Source organism: Strix uralensis, chromosome 1, assembly GCF_047716275.1.
Source record: "Strix uralensis isolate ZFMK-TIS-50842 chromosome 1, bStrUra1, whole genome shotgun sequence".
NCBI lineage: Eukaryota > Metazoa > Chordata > Aves > Strigiformes > Strigidae > Strix > Strix uralensis.
In genome coordinates this window covers 110,479,789-110,498,696 of record NC_133972.1, presented here as the reverse complement: position 1 = coordinate 110,498,696, position 18,908 = coordinate 110,479,789, and the positions used below count along the sequence as shown (strand labels likewise).

Sequence of the window (18,908 nt, the reverse complement as noted above, 5' to 3'; positions counted from 1 at the left end):
GAGGTCAAGCTAAATGTTCCATATGACTTTGCATGTGTAAAAATCTATGGCTCTTCTTTTCTAGTGTAATTACATTATTTCAGTTTTGATTTAAAGACAGTTTTCCAAGTTAAGATGGCATTTTCTGTGAAAAAAACACCTTCAAATTTTTGGTGAATAACTGAGGTTAAGAATCTGTGATGATACATGTTGCTTTCATGAGAAGTTTTCTTTCATCATAACTGCTTTTATTTCTGGAAGAAAGTATCTGGGGACTTTACTATTTTTCAATCAAAATACTGCAGTTTCTGTGTACTTCTTGAAGGTTGCATAGCGAGGTATAAACAGTGCAGAAGACCTTCAGAGTGCTCTCCATATGAGAGTGAACTTGATTCATACTGAAGAACAGGGGAAAAATAGAAATCCTTTCAATCAGTTGGCTGTATCACTGTGTTTGTTTTTATGTTGTAAATAGTGATATCCATGGAGCTGCCATAAGTCCTTTAGGTCATATGCATTTCTCTGCAGAAAGAGGGTGTTTGTACCTAATGTCCTGGAGAAAACCTTTTGAAAAAGGTTTGTTTTGTGCAAATAAGAGCCCTACAAGGTGCTAAAATTCTTAAAACTTGGTGGGCTAGATAATTAACATTTTGCCTCATTTGCACCTCTGAAACCTTCCGTTTTCATGTCTTGCAGTAAGCAACTTTCTGAAAATGTCAGGCACTGCATAATGGAAGAGTGTTCTAATTTCAGTTCCTTGTTAGTAAAACATTTTAATAAAAATAGGTTGCTTCCTGCTATATTTCATTTAGCTGTTGAATACAATGCTAATGTCTTCTCATGTACAAAACCCCTAGAAAATACAGTAGCATTCCCATTCTGCATGGGCAAATTTAGGATTAACAGAAGATGTTTTGTTAATTTCTCTTACTTCACAATTTTTTTCCAAAATGCCATGTAAGAGATGAGGTCAGCAAATAGCTCTGGTACTGGGCAGCCATGGCTCTGCAGTTAGCTACTGAATTGGGCGGTTTACACGGGCTGCTTAAAGCAGCGCTGCTGGCTGGGAGAAGGGCAGAGCGTGGCCCCCTGCATCCAGCCGCGAGGCTGGGGCTGAGCCCCTCTGCGTGGGGAAGGGATGCCCGACTCCCTGCCCTCATGCAGCTTGTACTGCTTGCTGGTAAGGCTGCCTGGCTGAGCTCTGCAAGGTGGGAGAGAAGAGAGAGATGATGGGGGAGTAATGACCACAAACAGCACTTACTGTGGGGACCTTCAGGCTGACAATTCCCCACCTGGCACAAATTTGCTCCAAGGCTCATTGTTCCACTTGTGTTTCCCTGCTGCTGACCTTGAACTCCCATCTCTGCCTTCTGCAAAGTGCACACCTGTGCTCTGCCATCCCAGAACCCCAAACAGTGCTGCTGTTTTCAATAGGGTAGGCCTAGTATTGCTGAGGAACCTGGTCAGTGGCACATGATAGCTTGCCAGTGCAACTGAGAAAATGTCTTCATAGGGACAGAGTTATTCTTCTTTTAAGGGCTAGAGGAACAATAGTGTTTTCTGGTTTAGGAAGAAGGCAGTTATGAGAACTTTTGCCCTGTGCACTCAGAAAGTGTATTTTCCCACTGTTCTGTAGACCAGGCACACTGTTTCTTGCTCTTAGCACAATGCCCTATTTTTTTGGTAACAAAACTGATATATATATATAAGGATAAGAGAGAGGCAATGGGAGAGGGAAGACAAACAAAGGCAACAGCTTTTCACACTGATAAAATGTTGGGCATTTTATGCTACTCCTAACCTTCCACTTTATTCCGCTCTCACAGCAAAGTGGATCAATGCTGCTAAGAAGCAGGCAAGACCATGTGACATTGGGCTTCCTTGTCTCTCTGTGGATGATGCCTGTGCAAGCACAGTCACCACTGAAAACTTGAATAAACTGTTTGGTTCTCATCCTCAGAATAGGAAAGTTTGCTTTAGGTCCCTTTGTGGAGAAGCTTTGAGCCTCATTGTGGTACGGTGCCACTGGAGATGTCTATTGAAAGCTGAGTGTTATTTACTGTTATAATACCTACTCAGCTTTCTTTCCTGTCGTATCCTGTTTCTATCTAGGTAGTTATCAGTTTTCTGAGGTTTGCTTACAAAGTCACAATGACATCAAAAATAACTTAAATCTTTTTTGGATACATTGTTCATGTTGAACAGCTGGGCCCAGAGGGTGGTGATCAGTGGCCCCAGGGGTCAGTATTGGGTCCAGTCCTTTGCAACATCTTCATTAATGATCTGGGTGATGGGGCAGAGTGCACCCTCAGCAAGTTTGCAGATGACACAAAACTGAGAGGGGTGGCTGATACACCAGAGGGGGTTGTGCTGGCATCCAGAGGGACTTCAGTGGGCTGGGGGAATGGGCTGACAGGAACCTCATATAGTTCAACAAGAGGAAGTGCCAAGTCCTGCACATGAGGAGGAACAACCCCAGGCACCAATATGTGCTGGGGGCCAGCCAGCTAGAAAGCAGCTCTGCAGAAACAGACCTGGGTTCCTTGTAGACACCAAGTTGAGCATGAGCCACCAACACACCCTTGCAGCAAAGAAAGCTAACTGTATCCAGGGCTGCATTAGGAGGATTGCTGGCAGTAGGTCAAGGGAGGTGATCCTTCTCCTCTGCCCAGCACTGGTGAGGCCACACTGGGAGCGTTGTGACCAGTTCTGGTCTCCCTAGTACAAGAGAGACATGGGCATATTTAAGAGAGTCCAGCAAAGGGTCACTAAGATGATAAAGGCACTGGAGCATCTCTCAAATAAGAAGAGACTGAGAGAGCTGGGACTGTTCAGCCTGGAGAAGAGACTCAGGGGGGATGTCATCAAGGTACACAAATACCTGAAGGGAGGGTGTAAAAAAGGCAGAGCCAGGCTCTTTTTCAGTGGTGCCTAGTGACAGGACAAGAGGCAATGGGAACAAACTGAAACAAAGGAGGTTCTCTCTTAACATCATGAAACGCTTTTTCACCATGAGAGCGATTGAGCACTGGCACGGGTTGCCCAGGGAGGCTGGGGAGTCTCCATACTTTGAGATAGTCAGAAGCTGCCTGAAAATGGTCCTGGGCAACTGACCTTGGGTGGCCCTGCTTGAGCAGGGGTGTTGGACCAGATGACCTCCAGAGATCCCTTCCAACCTCAACCATTCTATAACTAAAGTACAGTTTTACAATTGACAAGTCATTTCCAGTTTGATATGCAGCAACCTTTAATCTATTGAGAGCAGCAAAAGACAGACAGGTAACTGGTTAGTAGGAATGGACTTCTAATGGCAACATGAAACGTGCAGTTAGAACAGCGATGTGAACACGTCACTGTGCGATGAACATTAGAGATAAAAGCCCTTTTTTATCTTCAGCCAAAACAGGTTTTCCTTTTGTCTTAAGCAGCAGCTGCATTTCTGAGGAGAAACTTGCCATCCGTCTCCATTACTTCACAGCATTGTCATTTACAGAAATGCAGGGGCTCTCCTGGATGTGTACAGTGCAAAGTCAGCCTAGATCCTTCCCAATATATCAGTCTTTGATGGAGGAGGTCGTACAGGCTTGTTGCATGGAGAGTATGGACTGAGCTTTTCAGCTCCTCACATTTCCTGTTCATTTGCAACGTGCCTTAGTAGCATGTCCCATCTCCTCTTTTACTATGTATAGCACTGACAGGACACTGAAAACACTGAAACAGGCCTTCTACTTCCCTTTCATAGAACTGTTGTGGGGTTTGCATAGAGTCTCAAACCTTTCTTTGCATCTGAGAAGACGACCCACTGGAAGACATGAAATAAAAACAAAATTTCTGTTGTGTTTCTCTGCATCAGCACTGAATATAAACCCATAGACTATAGCTTTAGACTAATGAAGTCTCCCTGTTATTGTAGAGCATAGAAAAGTTGCCAGAAATATATACATTTGATTTTCAAAATGGAAAATGGATCATAAGGATGAAAGCATGCTTACATTAAGAAATGATAACAGTAATTTAACTCAGAAACCTCTGATTTAGCCTTACTGGAACACAGGCTAGCCTTTCAAAAGCTGCATTTATTTGTTTGTGGCTGTAATTCAGAGTGAAACTCAAAAACCAGAAAGATTTTGCTCAGTTTCTTTTGGGCTGGGCTTTAAGTTGCCAAATTTCAGAACAAAGAGAATCTTTATCTCAAAGTTTATAAACTCCTGGAAGTAAATTTTACAACCCAAAGCCTGTCAAATGCTTAACTATCATCACTATTGCAACACTAATATTTTAGATGTTTAGCATAGCATAGCTTTAATGAAAAAACAGTGTTGTTTAAAATTGCAGACCCCTATGTTTACTCATATGAGATGAAGTGATGTAAGTACGCACAGTTTTGGTGAGCATTTTTTGTGTCAGACATCTAATAACATACTTGTACAGTACTCAGGAGAAGACTCCTAATAGAACAGACATTCAAAGCACGCTGAATAATTAAAAAAACATTTTATATGCAGTACATTTTTGTCATGTCATATTTAAAGGTACTACTTGACTTCAACAGTGCTTGGATTTGCCAGTTGTTACCTTCATGGTTTACTTTATGATTGCAATTGCTGCATTGTGAGGCCATTTGTAATGCCTTGTGATCTCATATTCCTCATTTCTGATTAAGTCTTTCTGGTCTCATCACGTGGAAAAATACATTTTTTCAAATTCTTATTTTCCATGATGAATATATCAGTATGTTGATGTGTTTAGTCACAGATTTTTACTGATGACTGAATAAATGAGACTTTGAGATTGCTCCATTTAAAGTGGTTGGAGCAAATTCACAAATCAAAGGAGACAGAACTGGCCTTTTATGACTTGAACAGGCTGGGTTTTCTTCACAACTCTTACATAGGTTTCCACAGATCCTTTATATATTTCACAGAAATATTTCAAAGTAAAAAGTTTTATATCTTTCCTTAACATAGTATGAGGGCTGAGCTAAAAGGACACAGATATTTTATTTCAGATTTGTATGTTCTGCTTTAATCTACTGCCTTTCAAAGTATAACCCATGATAGAAGGTTACCAGATTGTCTCCTGCTTTCATTGCAGTGTATGCTATCCTTTTTTTTTTTAAAAATAAAATACATGTTTCATTTTAATAACATTTATGAGTACTGTAATTTTTTTAGGGCTGAATCCTGAAAGATGCTGAGGACCAATATTTCCCATATTTTTCAGTGAACATAAGCGTCTTCTCTGACATTCTCAAGAGTCTGATCATTATACTAGTATATAGCAGATGGACATGACAGAGGGTGAGCTTTGGCAGCACCGTAAGGCAGATATCAGCTTTACTATGACCATCTCCAAGGGAGAGACAAGCACTCCAACAGAACTTCAAGCTGCTACTTCCAGTTTATTTTGGGGGTCCTTTTTTTAGGTGCCTGTTACTGTGGTATTTCTAACAGTAACAGGTAAACAGTTGCTCAAAATACTACTGTTGTCTTATTTGAATATTTGTGAATTATTATGTATTTATATAGTTCACTGGAGTGTTTGTACTTTTTTCAGTTAAACTGAATTACTGTTCTTAGTTTCACAATATTAATAGTGTACAGTACTAAGAAAGTAAAAAAATTGTACACAGGCTGTTAATTTGATTCAAGAATAAATATAATGGTTATTTCTGATTGAAATAAATGAAGAAGCAGTATATTTTATATGGGATTCATCACAGACTTTGAATAAGTAGGAAATTCTAATGCAAAATAATTTTGGAATGAGACTGCAAAATTTTAAAGACTGGAAATTAAAACTTACTGTCATATCATGAATCTCTTTGTGGATAAAAGAAATGTGAAATCTTTTTCTATTCACTTTTTTTCCCTAAGAAATATCATTAAAACCTTTTCTTTGAAATCCATAAAACTAATTGTACATGTATTATGACTTTTATGCATGAAAACTCCACTGCTTCCACAAAAGCTGTGTTTAAGATATAAATCAGAATCCGTGTGTATTTTCAAAAAGGTATGAAGTTGAACAACTCAATTCTCTTTTCTAGGAACAGTTCATAAGGTGAGATGAGAGTTGGTGGAATATCCTTACAAAAATCATTCACAGCACACATTCCTATGGAATCTTAACAACTGTGTAGGAAAGGTTCATGTGAGCTCTGCTGGGAGTGTTATAGGCATCTGTGCTTTCCAGTTTTGCTAAGATAAAGACTTTTGCTTAGTTTCCATCCATCACTGACTACTATCAAGAAAAATAAAATCATAAGACTTTTGCAAATGTAAAAAATTGTTCGTTTTTAAATGCTTCTGGTTCAGATGTATTTCTTAGTTAACCTGAAACAGCTTTGGGAGGCCTTATGCAAAGCACAACATTTATGCTAAATGTAAGAGGATGCAAAAATTGGGCAGATTGTGAAAAATGAGTAATGACTACTCATTTTCTGTTATAACACTAGGTTTTATTTGGACAACTGATAGGGAATAAATTGACATATAACATTTCTTTTTTTTCATCACTTTTTAGGTCTAACTGTGCTGAAAATATCCGTAAACACATCTTACATACAGGAAAGCATGAAGGAGTGAAAATGTATAACTGTCCTAAATGTGACTATGGAACTAATATCCCTGTGGAGTTTCGTAACCACTTGAAAGAACTACACCCAGACATTGAAAATCCTGATCTGGCGTACTTGCATGCTGGTAAGGTCATTCTTCCCTTTGCTTACAAATTCTTCTCTTTTCTATACGAGCATGCTTAAGTGATTGCAATAAGAAAGCTAGCTGTTATGTTATGTTATTAACATTTATTCTGAAGAAGAACATGATTTTAAGATGGGTTTAGTCCTCTTCAAGTTTTCACAAGGGGTGAATTTTATGGATTAAGTACTGAAATCCATTCATGTTTCACAAGCAAAGCTTGAAGTTAAATACATAAACATCAGAAGTGTGTGCTATTTAGATGCCTCATTTTGAAATCTAGTTGAACCTAGTTTATTTTTTTAACATTTGTATTAAGACCCTATTCCCCAAGAACAGAAAAACAAAATTCCTTAGGAAATACAGTGGCAAATTAATGTACAACTGTAAAAATTCTTGGATTTCATTACAAAAAAGCAGACAGCATTCAACATTAAGAGATAGAATAGCAGAGATCAATCCCTAACTTACGTGTATGATTTGAGGCTTTACATTAGAGAGCACACACATGGAAGTCACTAGAGGAATGTAAAACGAAAGCATTGCTTTGGAAACAGGAATTAAAAGAAAAAAGTAAAAAAGTTGGGCTGTTTCCTGTTTAGGAACAAGTTTGTGGTGGGTTTTTTTTAGAGATTCTATAGTTCAGAATAGAAGGCAGAAGTTTAACAGGAGCATCAAATTAGGAGAAAAATAAGAGTTCAATGGCAAGAAGTTAGGAGAAATAATACAAAATTAGGCTGGAGCTTGAATGAAATGTGATCTTAACTCAGGAGAGGCAGATAACTTAGACATCACTGGGTGGGAAGACAAGTCAGAGCAGTGGGAAAAAGGAACAGATGGCAAGAAGAAAGAATTGGGGAATCCAGAGGAGGAAGAAGCCATGTGGGCCAAATTCTCCCTAAGATGCAAATTAATCTTTCATTGAAGTACTACTGTTGGTACTGCTGTGTCAGATTTGAATCATCTTCTGTGAGGAATTGATCTCATAATTTTTGAGACCCTCATACCTGTAAAAAACTGCGACCTAGAGAGGTTTCATTAAGCTCGGTGCAGTGTGTACACTGAAGCTATTTTAAAACCTCTCAAGTCTTCTCAAAATGACTGCTTGCTTTCCTGACTAGAGGCAGCATATTATTTGTACCATATATTTGTATTTGCCAAGTATTCCACTTCATTTTGGAACCAATCATCATGTCATGTCAGCATATGGTGGATAATATCTGGATGTGCAAACAAAATGCCAGTTGGCGGGATACCAATTTCAAAATAGGTCAGAAAACTGATCACATTTCACCATAGTTCTCTCTAAAGTGAATGAATATTCAACTCAGAGCTTAAACCCAGACACTATTGGATTTTTACTACAATAATCCCACTTAATATAAAAAATTAAAATGCTTTCAATAGACAGATATACAGACATAACACAGATAGCTATAATACTGGTAGAATCCCTAACATTTTTCCAAAATTACAAAATCTGTGTAAGTTTTCACATTGCTTGTTCAAGACTACATCTAAGTAAATGAATTGCTCATTGCAGCATGTTGTGGTTAAAACTGTTCAACTTACTTGCCTTGGCAACACAGGAAAACTGTCATCAATGTGTTGTATACTAACGATATCTATTTTCTATACATTCATCCTTATACTGTAGAAATCCCCTTGCACTAAACAGGGTACTGTACGAACGTATTAGTACTAGCAAGAACTGGTTGTCACCTAATTATTACCAGGCTAGCCTAGAATTGGTGTACAACAGAAGTGTTGAAATATTGCTTGCATAATCCCATTGCTAAAAGGGCAATACTGTATTTTCCTTTCAGGAAGAAACAATATTAAAGTGGGACCTAGGTGATAATTGTGCATTCACATCAGAGATAAATTAAAGGGGTTTTCATTTCTTCTTTTCTATCTATTTCTGACTGCTAGACATCTGAGAGTTAAAGGTTTTAGAGAAGATTTTTAGAGGAATGAGGGGATAACTCCAATGCCCTGGCTAACATCCCTTATCAAAATAAGATTTGTTCTGTGTCTGGTTCACGGTTACTGATGACTTATTGGTCATTGGCTGCACCCACAGAGAATCCACAACATGACATAGAACCCTTTAGGATGTTAGGAGTATGAAAGTGTCATACAAGATCGATTTTTTTAACTTAAACATATTTGTCTGTCTTTTGTGTTCTAATATTGCTTTGTAACAGGAAAGCCAGCCCCTTTGCTTCTTTGAGCAGAATAGAAATAGAATAAGTCTCATCACTGGCAAAGAGATGCCACTCCAGTTGCTTCACAGGGCTAGTCAGAAACTCCTTCACCACAACTCGCCAAGAATGGAGCTGTGGGGTGCCTTTAGGATGTGGCTGGGAGTAAAAATCAAGTCTGTTTCTCATCTGTGAAACTAAGATTATCGGTTGGATTTCTAATTCAAAGTTTCTTTATGATATGATGCTCTAATACTAATTTCTGTTGAGCTTTCTTTGGCAACTATGATACTGCTTTATGGGGTCAGTGGCAGTAAAGAGCTTGAAGAAGCTGCATTTCTAAGGGAGAGGCTGTGGAAGGTGGAAGACAGAACACGTTAGCTTCTACATCAGTAAGGATGATACTGTAACTGATAGGTGATAGCATCTGTTCTGCATCTTTGAAATCCTGTATAACATGAGGAATTGATACATGGAAATGCCACAAAACCAGGTCTTCAGACTTTCCTTCCTGGTTTTGCTATAGGCTCTGTCATAGGGGGAGATATTTAACTATACAACTATATTCCTTATAAATCTTATGAAGTACCATTGTATACTTTAAACAGTAACAATCTAGAGAATACTTTTGTCTTTAACTTTTAAAATGTACTGCATTTGAACAGCAGGCCTTTAATGCACACAAACCAACTGAGATACATGCATCTACACATAAAACTATGGACTGAATTTGCTAGATTACACTTCAAATACCAATTTATGCATTTAACCTATAATTTTTATAATTCCTCAAATCTGTTTTTGAAATGTCATTGTATGTTGTTCTGTAAGAGCTTTATGCCTGTTTCTTGATAGTCTCTGGCCCATTTTCTCAAGGTCTGTGTTGAAATTGAACTTTTGTTTAAAAAACCCAGAAATCCAGTGATTAATTTATTTTCTCTAAAAATACTGATAGATTTTATAGCTGTTCTAGAACAGAAGTGGGCTTACTAGCAAGGTCAGGAATCCTGCAGTTAATATTTTAGTCATGGAAATTTGGTTCCAGTGGAAGCTATTCATATTATTCTTGTTATCAATGCGTAAATTTGCAAATTTGTCATTACAAATGGAGAACTAATACGAGTGAATTGTCATATCATGTTGATGCCTATCATTTTAGTGATTTTTTTAAAAAAAAGAAATTAGATGATTTGATAAAGAAAATTTTTCTGACCTGCTAACTGTGGCCTTGTCTGTATGGTGAGTCTCAAAGTAAGCTGAAGAAATCTTTAGATTGATTCTTGTATGCATTACATTTCCAAGAGTCTTGGATATGTTTTTTCTTCCAACTGATGCTACATCTCAATCCTGAGTTGAACTAAGCCTGAATACTTTGACAAGCGGGACAGGGGAAGGGCCCATACCTGTGGTAGAACTTGAAAGGGATCGGTACTCCAGCTGTCATTCTCACTGCTGTGTCTGCTTCGGAGCAGCATCACTTGGTAGTGGTAATTTCAGTTTGAGCTAAATGTTCATCATTTAGGAGCTCTTGTTTTATAAACATTTTATGATGCATTATTTATATCCAAAGAGTGTAGTATCTATGGCTTGACATCTCCATTATTCCAGCAGCTACAGAGACCAGGGCATCTCACTATGTGCATAGCAGTCTTCTGTGGATACTAAACTGGCCATAAGGCAAAAAGCTCTTCAGAGAGAAGAGCAACAGTTTGCTCATTATTGTTTTCATAATTATGTTGAAGGTTATGTGATGGTATTGTTTTCTTCTGTATCGTTATTCTGTGCTGCACTGTTAAAAGTGAACACGATCTCCAAGAATGAGAGCTACTCTAGGAAATCAGAATGACCCAGTTTTTCACTGAGCCACTGATACAGTGGTCTTGTTCTCTGCCTGAGTATCCCAATGTGCAAAACAGGTGCAATGCCTACATAGTTCAAGTCACAAAGCTTTTGCTTGAAAATGCCTTCACAACCGTCAACTGCTTAAGACATTGAACAGAAAATCTGGAGACGTTTTACTTAATTTAGAATTAGCAGTCATACAAAATCTTTCTCAGAAGTCTTTTAAAAAAGTCAGGGAAGGCTGATCAATTCATTGTACTCTTTGGTAAGTCTGGTTTTTCTATGAAAGTGATACTATGTTTGCAAAGCACTCAAGTGGTCCAGCATGCTCTCAGAAAGTCTGCCACCCTGGGCCCTGCAAGTAGGAGTGGAGGATCACTTACTCTTATGGATCCTGACCAAACTAAAAGCGTGAGCTGCTTCCCTTCAGTGCACAGACATGTTTCAGGGAATGCTTGGAAGTACAGCTTTGTGTGCCTCCGTGAAAATTATAGGTGCCTCTGAGGTTGGGCATCCACAGAACAAAGATCGTGACAATGGTGTTTTGGCAGTTGGCTGCCTACATGGTGATTGAACGCTTAGTGCTCATGAAGAGTTACATAATTCATGACCAAAATGATAGATAGGTACTTGATTATAGTGTATGAGCTGCTTCACAGGGAGAAAATACCAGACATGAGCTATTCTTAATCTAGCTGAGAAAAGCCTAAGAAAAACCAGTTACTGAAAGCATAGCCAGACAAATTGAAATGAGAAACAAGGTGTAAACACTTAAATATGAGGTTGATTGAGCTCTGGCAACAACTAGTAGAAGAAATTATCCCTCTTCTGTTCCTTTGAGCCTTGAGAAGACTGGATGGATGTCTGTCTGGAAGATAGGTTTAAGGAGAGCCTAAGGATGCTGGGTCCACTGCAAAACTTATTGTTGCTTAAGGGACTTTGATGTACCAAAAGTCAGACTATTACCTAACAGTCCTTTCTGCTCTTAAATTTTAAATTGGTGTTAATCTACAGCCTGTTGGTACGGGTTGTGTTTGTGAATCTAAAGTGCTTAGGTGTTGTGACAGCAAAGGGATAGCTGAGGAGACATGTAAGTCCCCCAAAGTGTTCTTTCTCATAGAGATGACGTTTCCATCATCAGCACTACATTCTTACTCTCTTTGAGCCTGAAGTACCTGTGCCTCAGTAGAGATACACTTGCTTAAAATAAGTTTCTTTGTGATATGTTGTTAAATACTCAATATTGAAACATACATTTGTTTAAGGTGTTTGAAGAATCCTTATAAATTCTGCTCTTTTTGTTGCCAGTTCCCTTACTGTGTTATTGGCTCCTGAGATCTGAAATCAATGAAAAAACGGTTCAATTAATCATCTGTTCACTAAGCTGGGCCTACATCCTGCTTTTTTCTTTTTTAGATTAGGGCAGCAGAGTTAGGGGATGTTTTAGTTCTTTCCAGAGAGCAGTGAAAATCAGAAAAGTTTACAATAAGGTCTCTTTTATGCATGTTTGGAAAATATTTTTCCAGACTTTAAGTGCACTTTTCAAAAGGCTGTGCTCTCTATGCATTTCTCTTTCAGTTTCTTTAGCTTTTGAGAAACAAGGCTGTACTAGCAACCTGCAATGTGATTACATCATCAACAAGGGACAAAATTGTGATCCTATCAGTTGTAACAGTTGCAATATTCATGAATGGAATTCTGAAAGTTCACATAGTTAATCCCAAATAAAATTGTGATCTTTATCCCACTTGACAGCTACATTTATCAAATTATTAAGAGAAAAAATTGATTGCTAAAAGTTATGGTGTGATCTATTACGTGATTTTATCAAGGTATAACTCTATTGCCAAGTGGAAACTGCAGACTTATTCAGAATGTGAATTGGACACACAAAACCTGATAATATAGCAATTATACTAGTATCCTAGTGCTTTTCTACTTTTAAATTTTTCTCTTTTTTCTTGTATTTTCTTTTGCATCCTCTGACTGTTTAGTAGAAAATATAAAGTTGAAAAAGATTAGGAAAACTAAAATGATAAAAACTTGTTTACTTATACATTCAAACTACAAAAATATAGCATCAGTGAATGCTATTTATCAATGAAATAATGGAAATACAAGTCAGTTGAGTACCTGTGCAAACTTGTAATTCATACCTTAAGTAAAGCCTCCAAAAAATGGTTTTTTTGCAAGCATATTTAACTTTTTTCATGGAATAGTTATGTTTTTAGTCGTTCAGTGTTTAAATAAAATAAATGCGGTAATTTGAAACAATATTGAAAATCTGTCATTGCTAAATATAGGCAAATCAGGTAGAAGCTTTTTACAGTAGCAGAATATTGCTTGGGTTTCTAGTCAGATAAAACATTGTTTTTGATGGCTGGTATACTTTAAAAAAAAAAAAACCCGCAGCAGCAGCTCTGCTTCAAACAGGTTTGCTCTTGTCATAGCTATTAGTACCAGTCTTTCAATAGCATGTCATGTTGATTGACAGATACTCCCTTTCCTCTTTTGTGAAGAATAATAATTTTAGTGTGTGCTTGAAATAAAAACCTAGTATAAATGATTTTCTGTTTGTAAAGGAGAAAGCTAGGTTCCTTAAAACCTATGTAGACTACATATTATTGTGTTTCAGGAAAAATTAATCTAAGTTTTGAAAAACCTAAAACCTAAGTCATTTGATTATTTTTATAACTGTCTTCTACTAGAAGGCTTTGTATGCCTAGCAGAGCTTCCATAGCCAGTATCTTTATCTAGGTGGTCATGATATTAGAGTTGGTTCTTTCCAGATAGCAAGTAAAGTAAAAAAAAAAAAAAATGAGGTCATGAAAGTATTTTTTCTTTTTTCCTAGTATGTAGCTTTTGCTGCTGCAGTTGAAGAGCTTAGGGACTCCTTTCATGGTCCCTTAGTTGCTTTTCCTGAACAGCCAGCATGTATTGCTGCTGGTTGACATAAAAGAAAGTGTTGAAATATTTTGATGCAAATATTACATCATCTAATATGAAAAAACCTGCCACTATTAATATTTATTATATTCTGTAAGTGGATAGTATTCTCAGGTAAGAGTGAAGGCCATGAATTTCACTAAAGAAAAAATGTTTAGAATATAATTTTAAAGGAAAAGGAAAACATTGCCTAGACCAAAGTCGGGAACACCTCTTAATACCTCTGATCAGTAGAGGTATAACATCTGTCATGTTGTACACCATTTTTCCACCAGACAGTTGGCGATAAGCTGCAGGGCCATCAGACGAGTGGTTTTTATATTGTGTATAGCACTAATGGCATTTGTAGTCACAATCCTGCATTTTGTTCAGTGCCTTTCTGCTTATGACCCACTGCTCTGGGGATCCTAATCATCATTCCTTTCTGAAGAACTCTTCCAGCTTGTCACAGGATGACTTAATTTTTTGTGGGGTGAGCTTTTACTCCTGAGGAGCTTGAATCTCTTTGCCTGTATCTAAACATTTAGTCTGGGTGTTGGCATGCACCTGCTTTCCTGTCATTCCTCCCTGGGGCATCCTGGTTTCCAAGATGGGGAACCATTCAGCTGAGCTGGAGGGCACTGTGCCACACTGGCTGATACAGAAACCCTCATCAGTTTTGAAATTTTCTATTGAACCCTAATGCCCACCTTGTAGCTGCTCTCAAAACACCCTTGGACGGGCATCTGCTTTGCAAATTCCTTGCATTGCATTGGTAGCCACATGCTGGATCCCTGCTGGTGTTCACAAAGACCGTTGCCTCTGCAAAGATGTCAGGTTCACCCATGAAAAGAAGGTAATCTTACTCCAAGCTATTATTTCATTACACTAATAGATAAAATATCCTTCATGAAGAACGAGACATATTATTGCCTATTTGGTGCTAAAAATAGGATATCCTAACATAAAACTTTTAAAGCAAGACTGAAATATTAAAGTACAGAAGAAAGCCCTTAAGACATGGCAGCCATCTAGAAAGACAAAAATATTTAATTCTGCTAGAAAATATATATGTATAATAGTATATGATAAATATAAATAATAAAGGGAAATACTAGTATTCAAGTATCAACGTATTAAAATTCTGAGAAAAACATCAAAAAACAGGGTATCAGGGTCATCAAGGAAACTTCAAACAAACAAAAAAAAAAGAAATTAACTTTATGGAAGAAGTAAAAAATGAAGGTGTATAATGCACAGGAGTAATTCAGGATATTTATATGTGGAGATTATCCTATGCTCTGAACATTTAAATTGCTTTCCTGTTAGAAGAAACTCTTTTAAGAGTAGATTTCTTAGTGTATCATCCAGGGGAGTTCTGCTGGAGTCCTAAGAAATATGAAGTTCTTAAATTTTTTTTTTTAATTAAAGTAAATGTGAAGTGTGAGATACAACTTGAAGAAAAATATGGAAATATTGATATAAAATGTGCTGTGAACTCTTAAGACATATATATAAAGCATAAGTGGTTTATATTTTATATGTTATATTACATAGAGTATGATAAGTTTATATTTTATAAATATTTTGAATAATTTTATGTCATTATTATATAATCTAAATATTTTATATAAATTTTATTTCTATGAAAATATGCGTAATAAATATCTATAAATATAAATAATAAATATCACGATGGTGGCATCCCAATTATGAACAAATTATTTCATCACTTGGAGATTTGAACTAACAATACTTCCAAGAACTTGGGGCACTATATATCAGTATAACCATGTAGCAGAGTGTATTTAGCATACATAATGCCACCATCTCTTGGACTCTTTCCTCGTGGCTGTATATTATTTAGAGGACACTTGAATTTTCTCTTCCTGTGAGATGCTACCGGCATCTCAACAACCTGCACTGAAAGAGTGTACTCTTGGTAAATAACTTAAATTATTAACATTTGTAAACCTGCTTTGATTTGCTTGCAGTCATTGTCCAATTTTTTTTTTTTTTTAAATTTCACAAAAGAATTATTTTCTTGTTCTACAAAATTTGGTTAATACACAAGATGTCACAAAAAATAGCAAATAATTGCAGAATCAGAAAAGCATTGAAACAAATGTGGGTAATGTTAGATATGGAAGGATTGAATCAAGTGTTAGGTGTGTGCTCAGTACTTTACTACTTTGGGTCATGAGTGAGAAGAGCCCTCAGCAATAATTGCTCCAATGAATCATAAATCATCGGCATTCCATGCTGATTTTTAAAATTTCTTTTGGACTTTCTTTTTGTTTGCCTTCTTTGATCCAGTGTATGCTGCACTGACTTTCCATTAATTTCTTGATGTGGCATCTTGGATCTTGACCTTTTGTAAGTAGGATGCCTTGTCTGTCTGGTACACGTGTTCTTTTGTACTTCTAATTTCTATTTTACTTCCAATAGTTCTTCATAATTTTCCCCATCTTTTCATTTACCAGATCTTTGGTACCTTTCAAATGCTAAATGCTCTCCCATATATCCTTAGTAACCATGCTGGATTTTTCTGTCCTTTTTAATATTTAGGTTTTATTGGATGAATGTAGATTGCACCTTCTCTAACTGTGCCTTAAATAATTGCCACTTAAGGGAATTAAGAAGTACAAGGGAAGGAAAATGCTGACCCATAGACTAAGCAGAAGGAAAAAACGTTCCCACTGGGTCCAATTTCCTAAGAAGGACCATCAGGATAGTGACTAGGACCTGAAATTATGGGCTGAATGACCTCTAAAAAATTATCAGTTCAAAGAGGAGCTTGTCTATAACTGTTTGCACTAAAGGAAATTAAGATAGGTAGAAGTCTCACAGAAGAAAGATTGCTTCACTTTCTTGGTGAGCATAGAAGAGCATAGTATGAAACTATATCTCATATAAATACATCGCATGCCAACTGTCTATAATTCTTGTATCATGTCAAAAAACCACGAAGGCAGATATCATATCTTCTAACTCCCAACAGGCCAGTTAGTGGGGAACCCCTTTTCTAAATGGGAAGATAGAAATTACATCTTCTGAATTGAAGATATTTTATGCAGGTCTTGCATTTATTGGAAAGAGTGCATGCTCATCAGTATCTAATGTCAAAGAAATGGTTTGTACTAAAGAAATCACTGCAAATTTAATACAGATGTTTTCATTCTCTGAGTCATTGCAGTATGATTTTCATATAATATTCTCTGATAGTAAAAAGGGACCTTAAAGTGAGTGCAATTTTCATACAAATCGCATAGGAACCTGAGCATTAATGAAAACTTTGGGCTTCATTTGATACAAGTCACTGGTTCAGCCTCCACATGACTGTATGAAAGGCTTTGCTGCTTTAAATGGGTGCACTGCCAGTGGCTTGGGTGTGGGAAGTACAGGATGTGTTGACATCCAGAAGCAAAGTTGCTGGACAGGTTTCTGCAGTGTAGTTACGAGGACTTCTCAGATATTTGAGGGAGGAGATTGGTGACTGTGTGTCACAGTCTCTGCTTAAATAACATTCCAGAAACTTAGATTATTGATACTGGAAGAGTTTTTCATTAGTGGTCATTGTACTGTAGCTAATGGAAAGACTTGGTTGCTATACAGTGTTTGGGAATATAATGTATAATATACTTACAAAAAAGGTATTAAGATAACTACTGTATTACATGTTAAGCTATGTCCCTATCTCTTTTATACCTTGCCAAAATGGTTACTTCTTATTCAAAGTCTAGGAAGTAATAGCAGATAATGTTCTCAGAACACAGTTTACAGAAGATTTAAAAGAATTGATCTACTTTGAAGTAATAATATCTAGAGAAAACATAAAATTAAAGCATCTTTTGATAGCAAAAAAAGATAAACCCCTGACTATCTAGTTATCCCAAGAGACATCACAAGTTTTTGGGCAAACATTTTCAATTTAACATTGATTTTAGATTCAGTATATATATCTGAAATTCAGAACTGGATTTGAAGAGTTTGAAGTTAGGGGTTATTAAACTTGTACAATTAAAATTGTACACTTAGAAAAATAGTTTCAGTAGTTTTTAGAATGTGTGGGTAAGGTAAAATTAAAAAGGAGGAGCCATTGTGAAATGTCTGAAGTCCTCACATACTAGTGCCCACCACCACCACAGAATGCCTGTGGGATGAAGCTACTTCAAGTCAATTCAATTTAGCCTCTTCTGCTAAGGATTTATCTAGAAATCCTTGCTGTTCCAATGGTATTCAGTATTGTATTATTTGTTGTTGACCCCTTCTCTTGTAATCCACCTTCCTCAGAGCAAATTCAGCCACTGTCACAACTGTCAGTAAAATTTGCTGAGCTGCTTGTGCTTACTTCCACCCGCTCAAGCAAAAATCCTGAAATATGAAGTCAGAGATTTTTCAGTGTATGAAAATCATGAAATCTCAGTTCTCTGTAATTCAGTACAACCTTACTTGTATTACAGATCAGGACGACTAAGACAGCAGGGGAATGCAATCTATTCTCTGTTGTAGTTGTGCAGGGTTGTTTGTTGCATATGCTGTTTCCTGAATACCTTTGAGCTATGGAAGTGACCAACTGATCAAATAGATATCTTAGAATGTCTTGAGATAACAATTTTAAAACAAAATTAAAGAAGCCTAGAATTATAAAATTAACCAAAATTTGAGTATTTTTGTTAAATAAAATTATTTCCATATCTGATGGCTGATGTGCAACAAAAAAATTCCTAGGAGAAGAATGGAAGAGAGGCACCAGTTGCAGAAAAATTTGGCCAGGTTGGGGATACTAGCTGAGTACTCAGTTACACAAACAGTAAATGGTTATAAGTTGGTATAACCAGTATAAGTCTCCTGAGGAACCTTATTCTGAAAGTACTTTTAACTTTGTTGCCACCTTCTCACCAAAAATGGAAAAAATTACTGGTTTGGGGGGAATGCTTCTGTATAAGGTAACTCAGACTCGAGGATGAAGCAGGTTTCAATGGGTGGCTATGCAGGTGCGCAAGTGGCTCATGACCTAAAGATCATCCACTTTGCAATGCCAATGCCTGCTTTCTGTGATGAGTCTGCTTTGCAGTATGCAGAAATAATGCTTTAATCTGATGTCCCCATTTTGAAATGGGATGCTTTTAGGCATGTTCAAATTTTTTACAATTTTTCTTTAAAGTTTTATCAGCTTGTAGGCTTTACCTTTACTTAAACTCACAGCCTTTTTTTCCCTTTCTTTGCCTAACCAAGATTTTAAAAATAAATACAG

At 36.9% G+C, this 18,908-nt stretch overlaps 1 protein-coding gene across 3 annotated transcripts in view; it reads left to right on the top strand.

The window, feature by feature from the left end:
• ZNF407 (zinc finger protein 407) overlaps positions 1-18,908 on the top strand; it is a 359,684-nt gene that overhangs the window by 249,368 nt on the left and 91,408 nt on the right. For all 3 annotated transcript variants that reach the window (XM_074877170.1, XM_074877178.1, XM_074877186.1), the window contains one exon: positions 6,505-6,683. In XM_074877170.1, the coding sequence (XP_074733271.1) occupies positions 6,505-6,683 (179 nt within the window). The remainder of the gene's footprint in view (positions 1-6,504; positions 6,684-18,908) is intronic.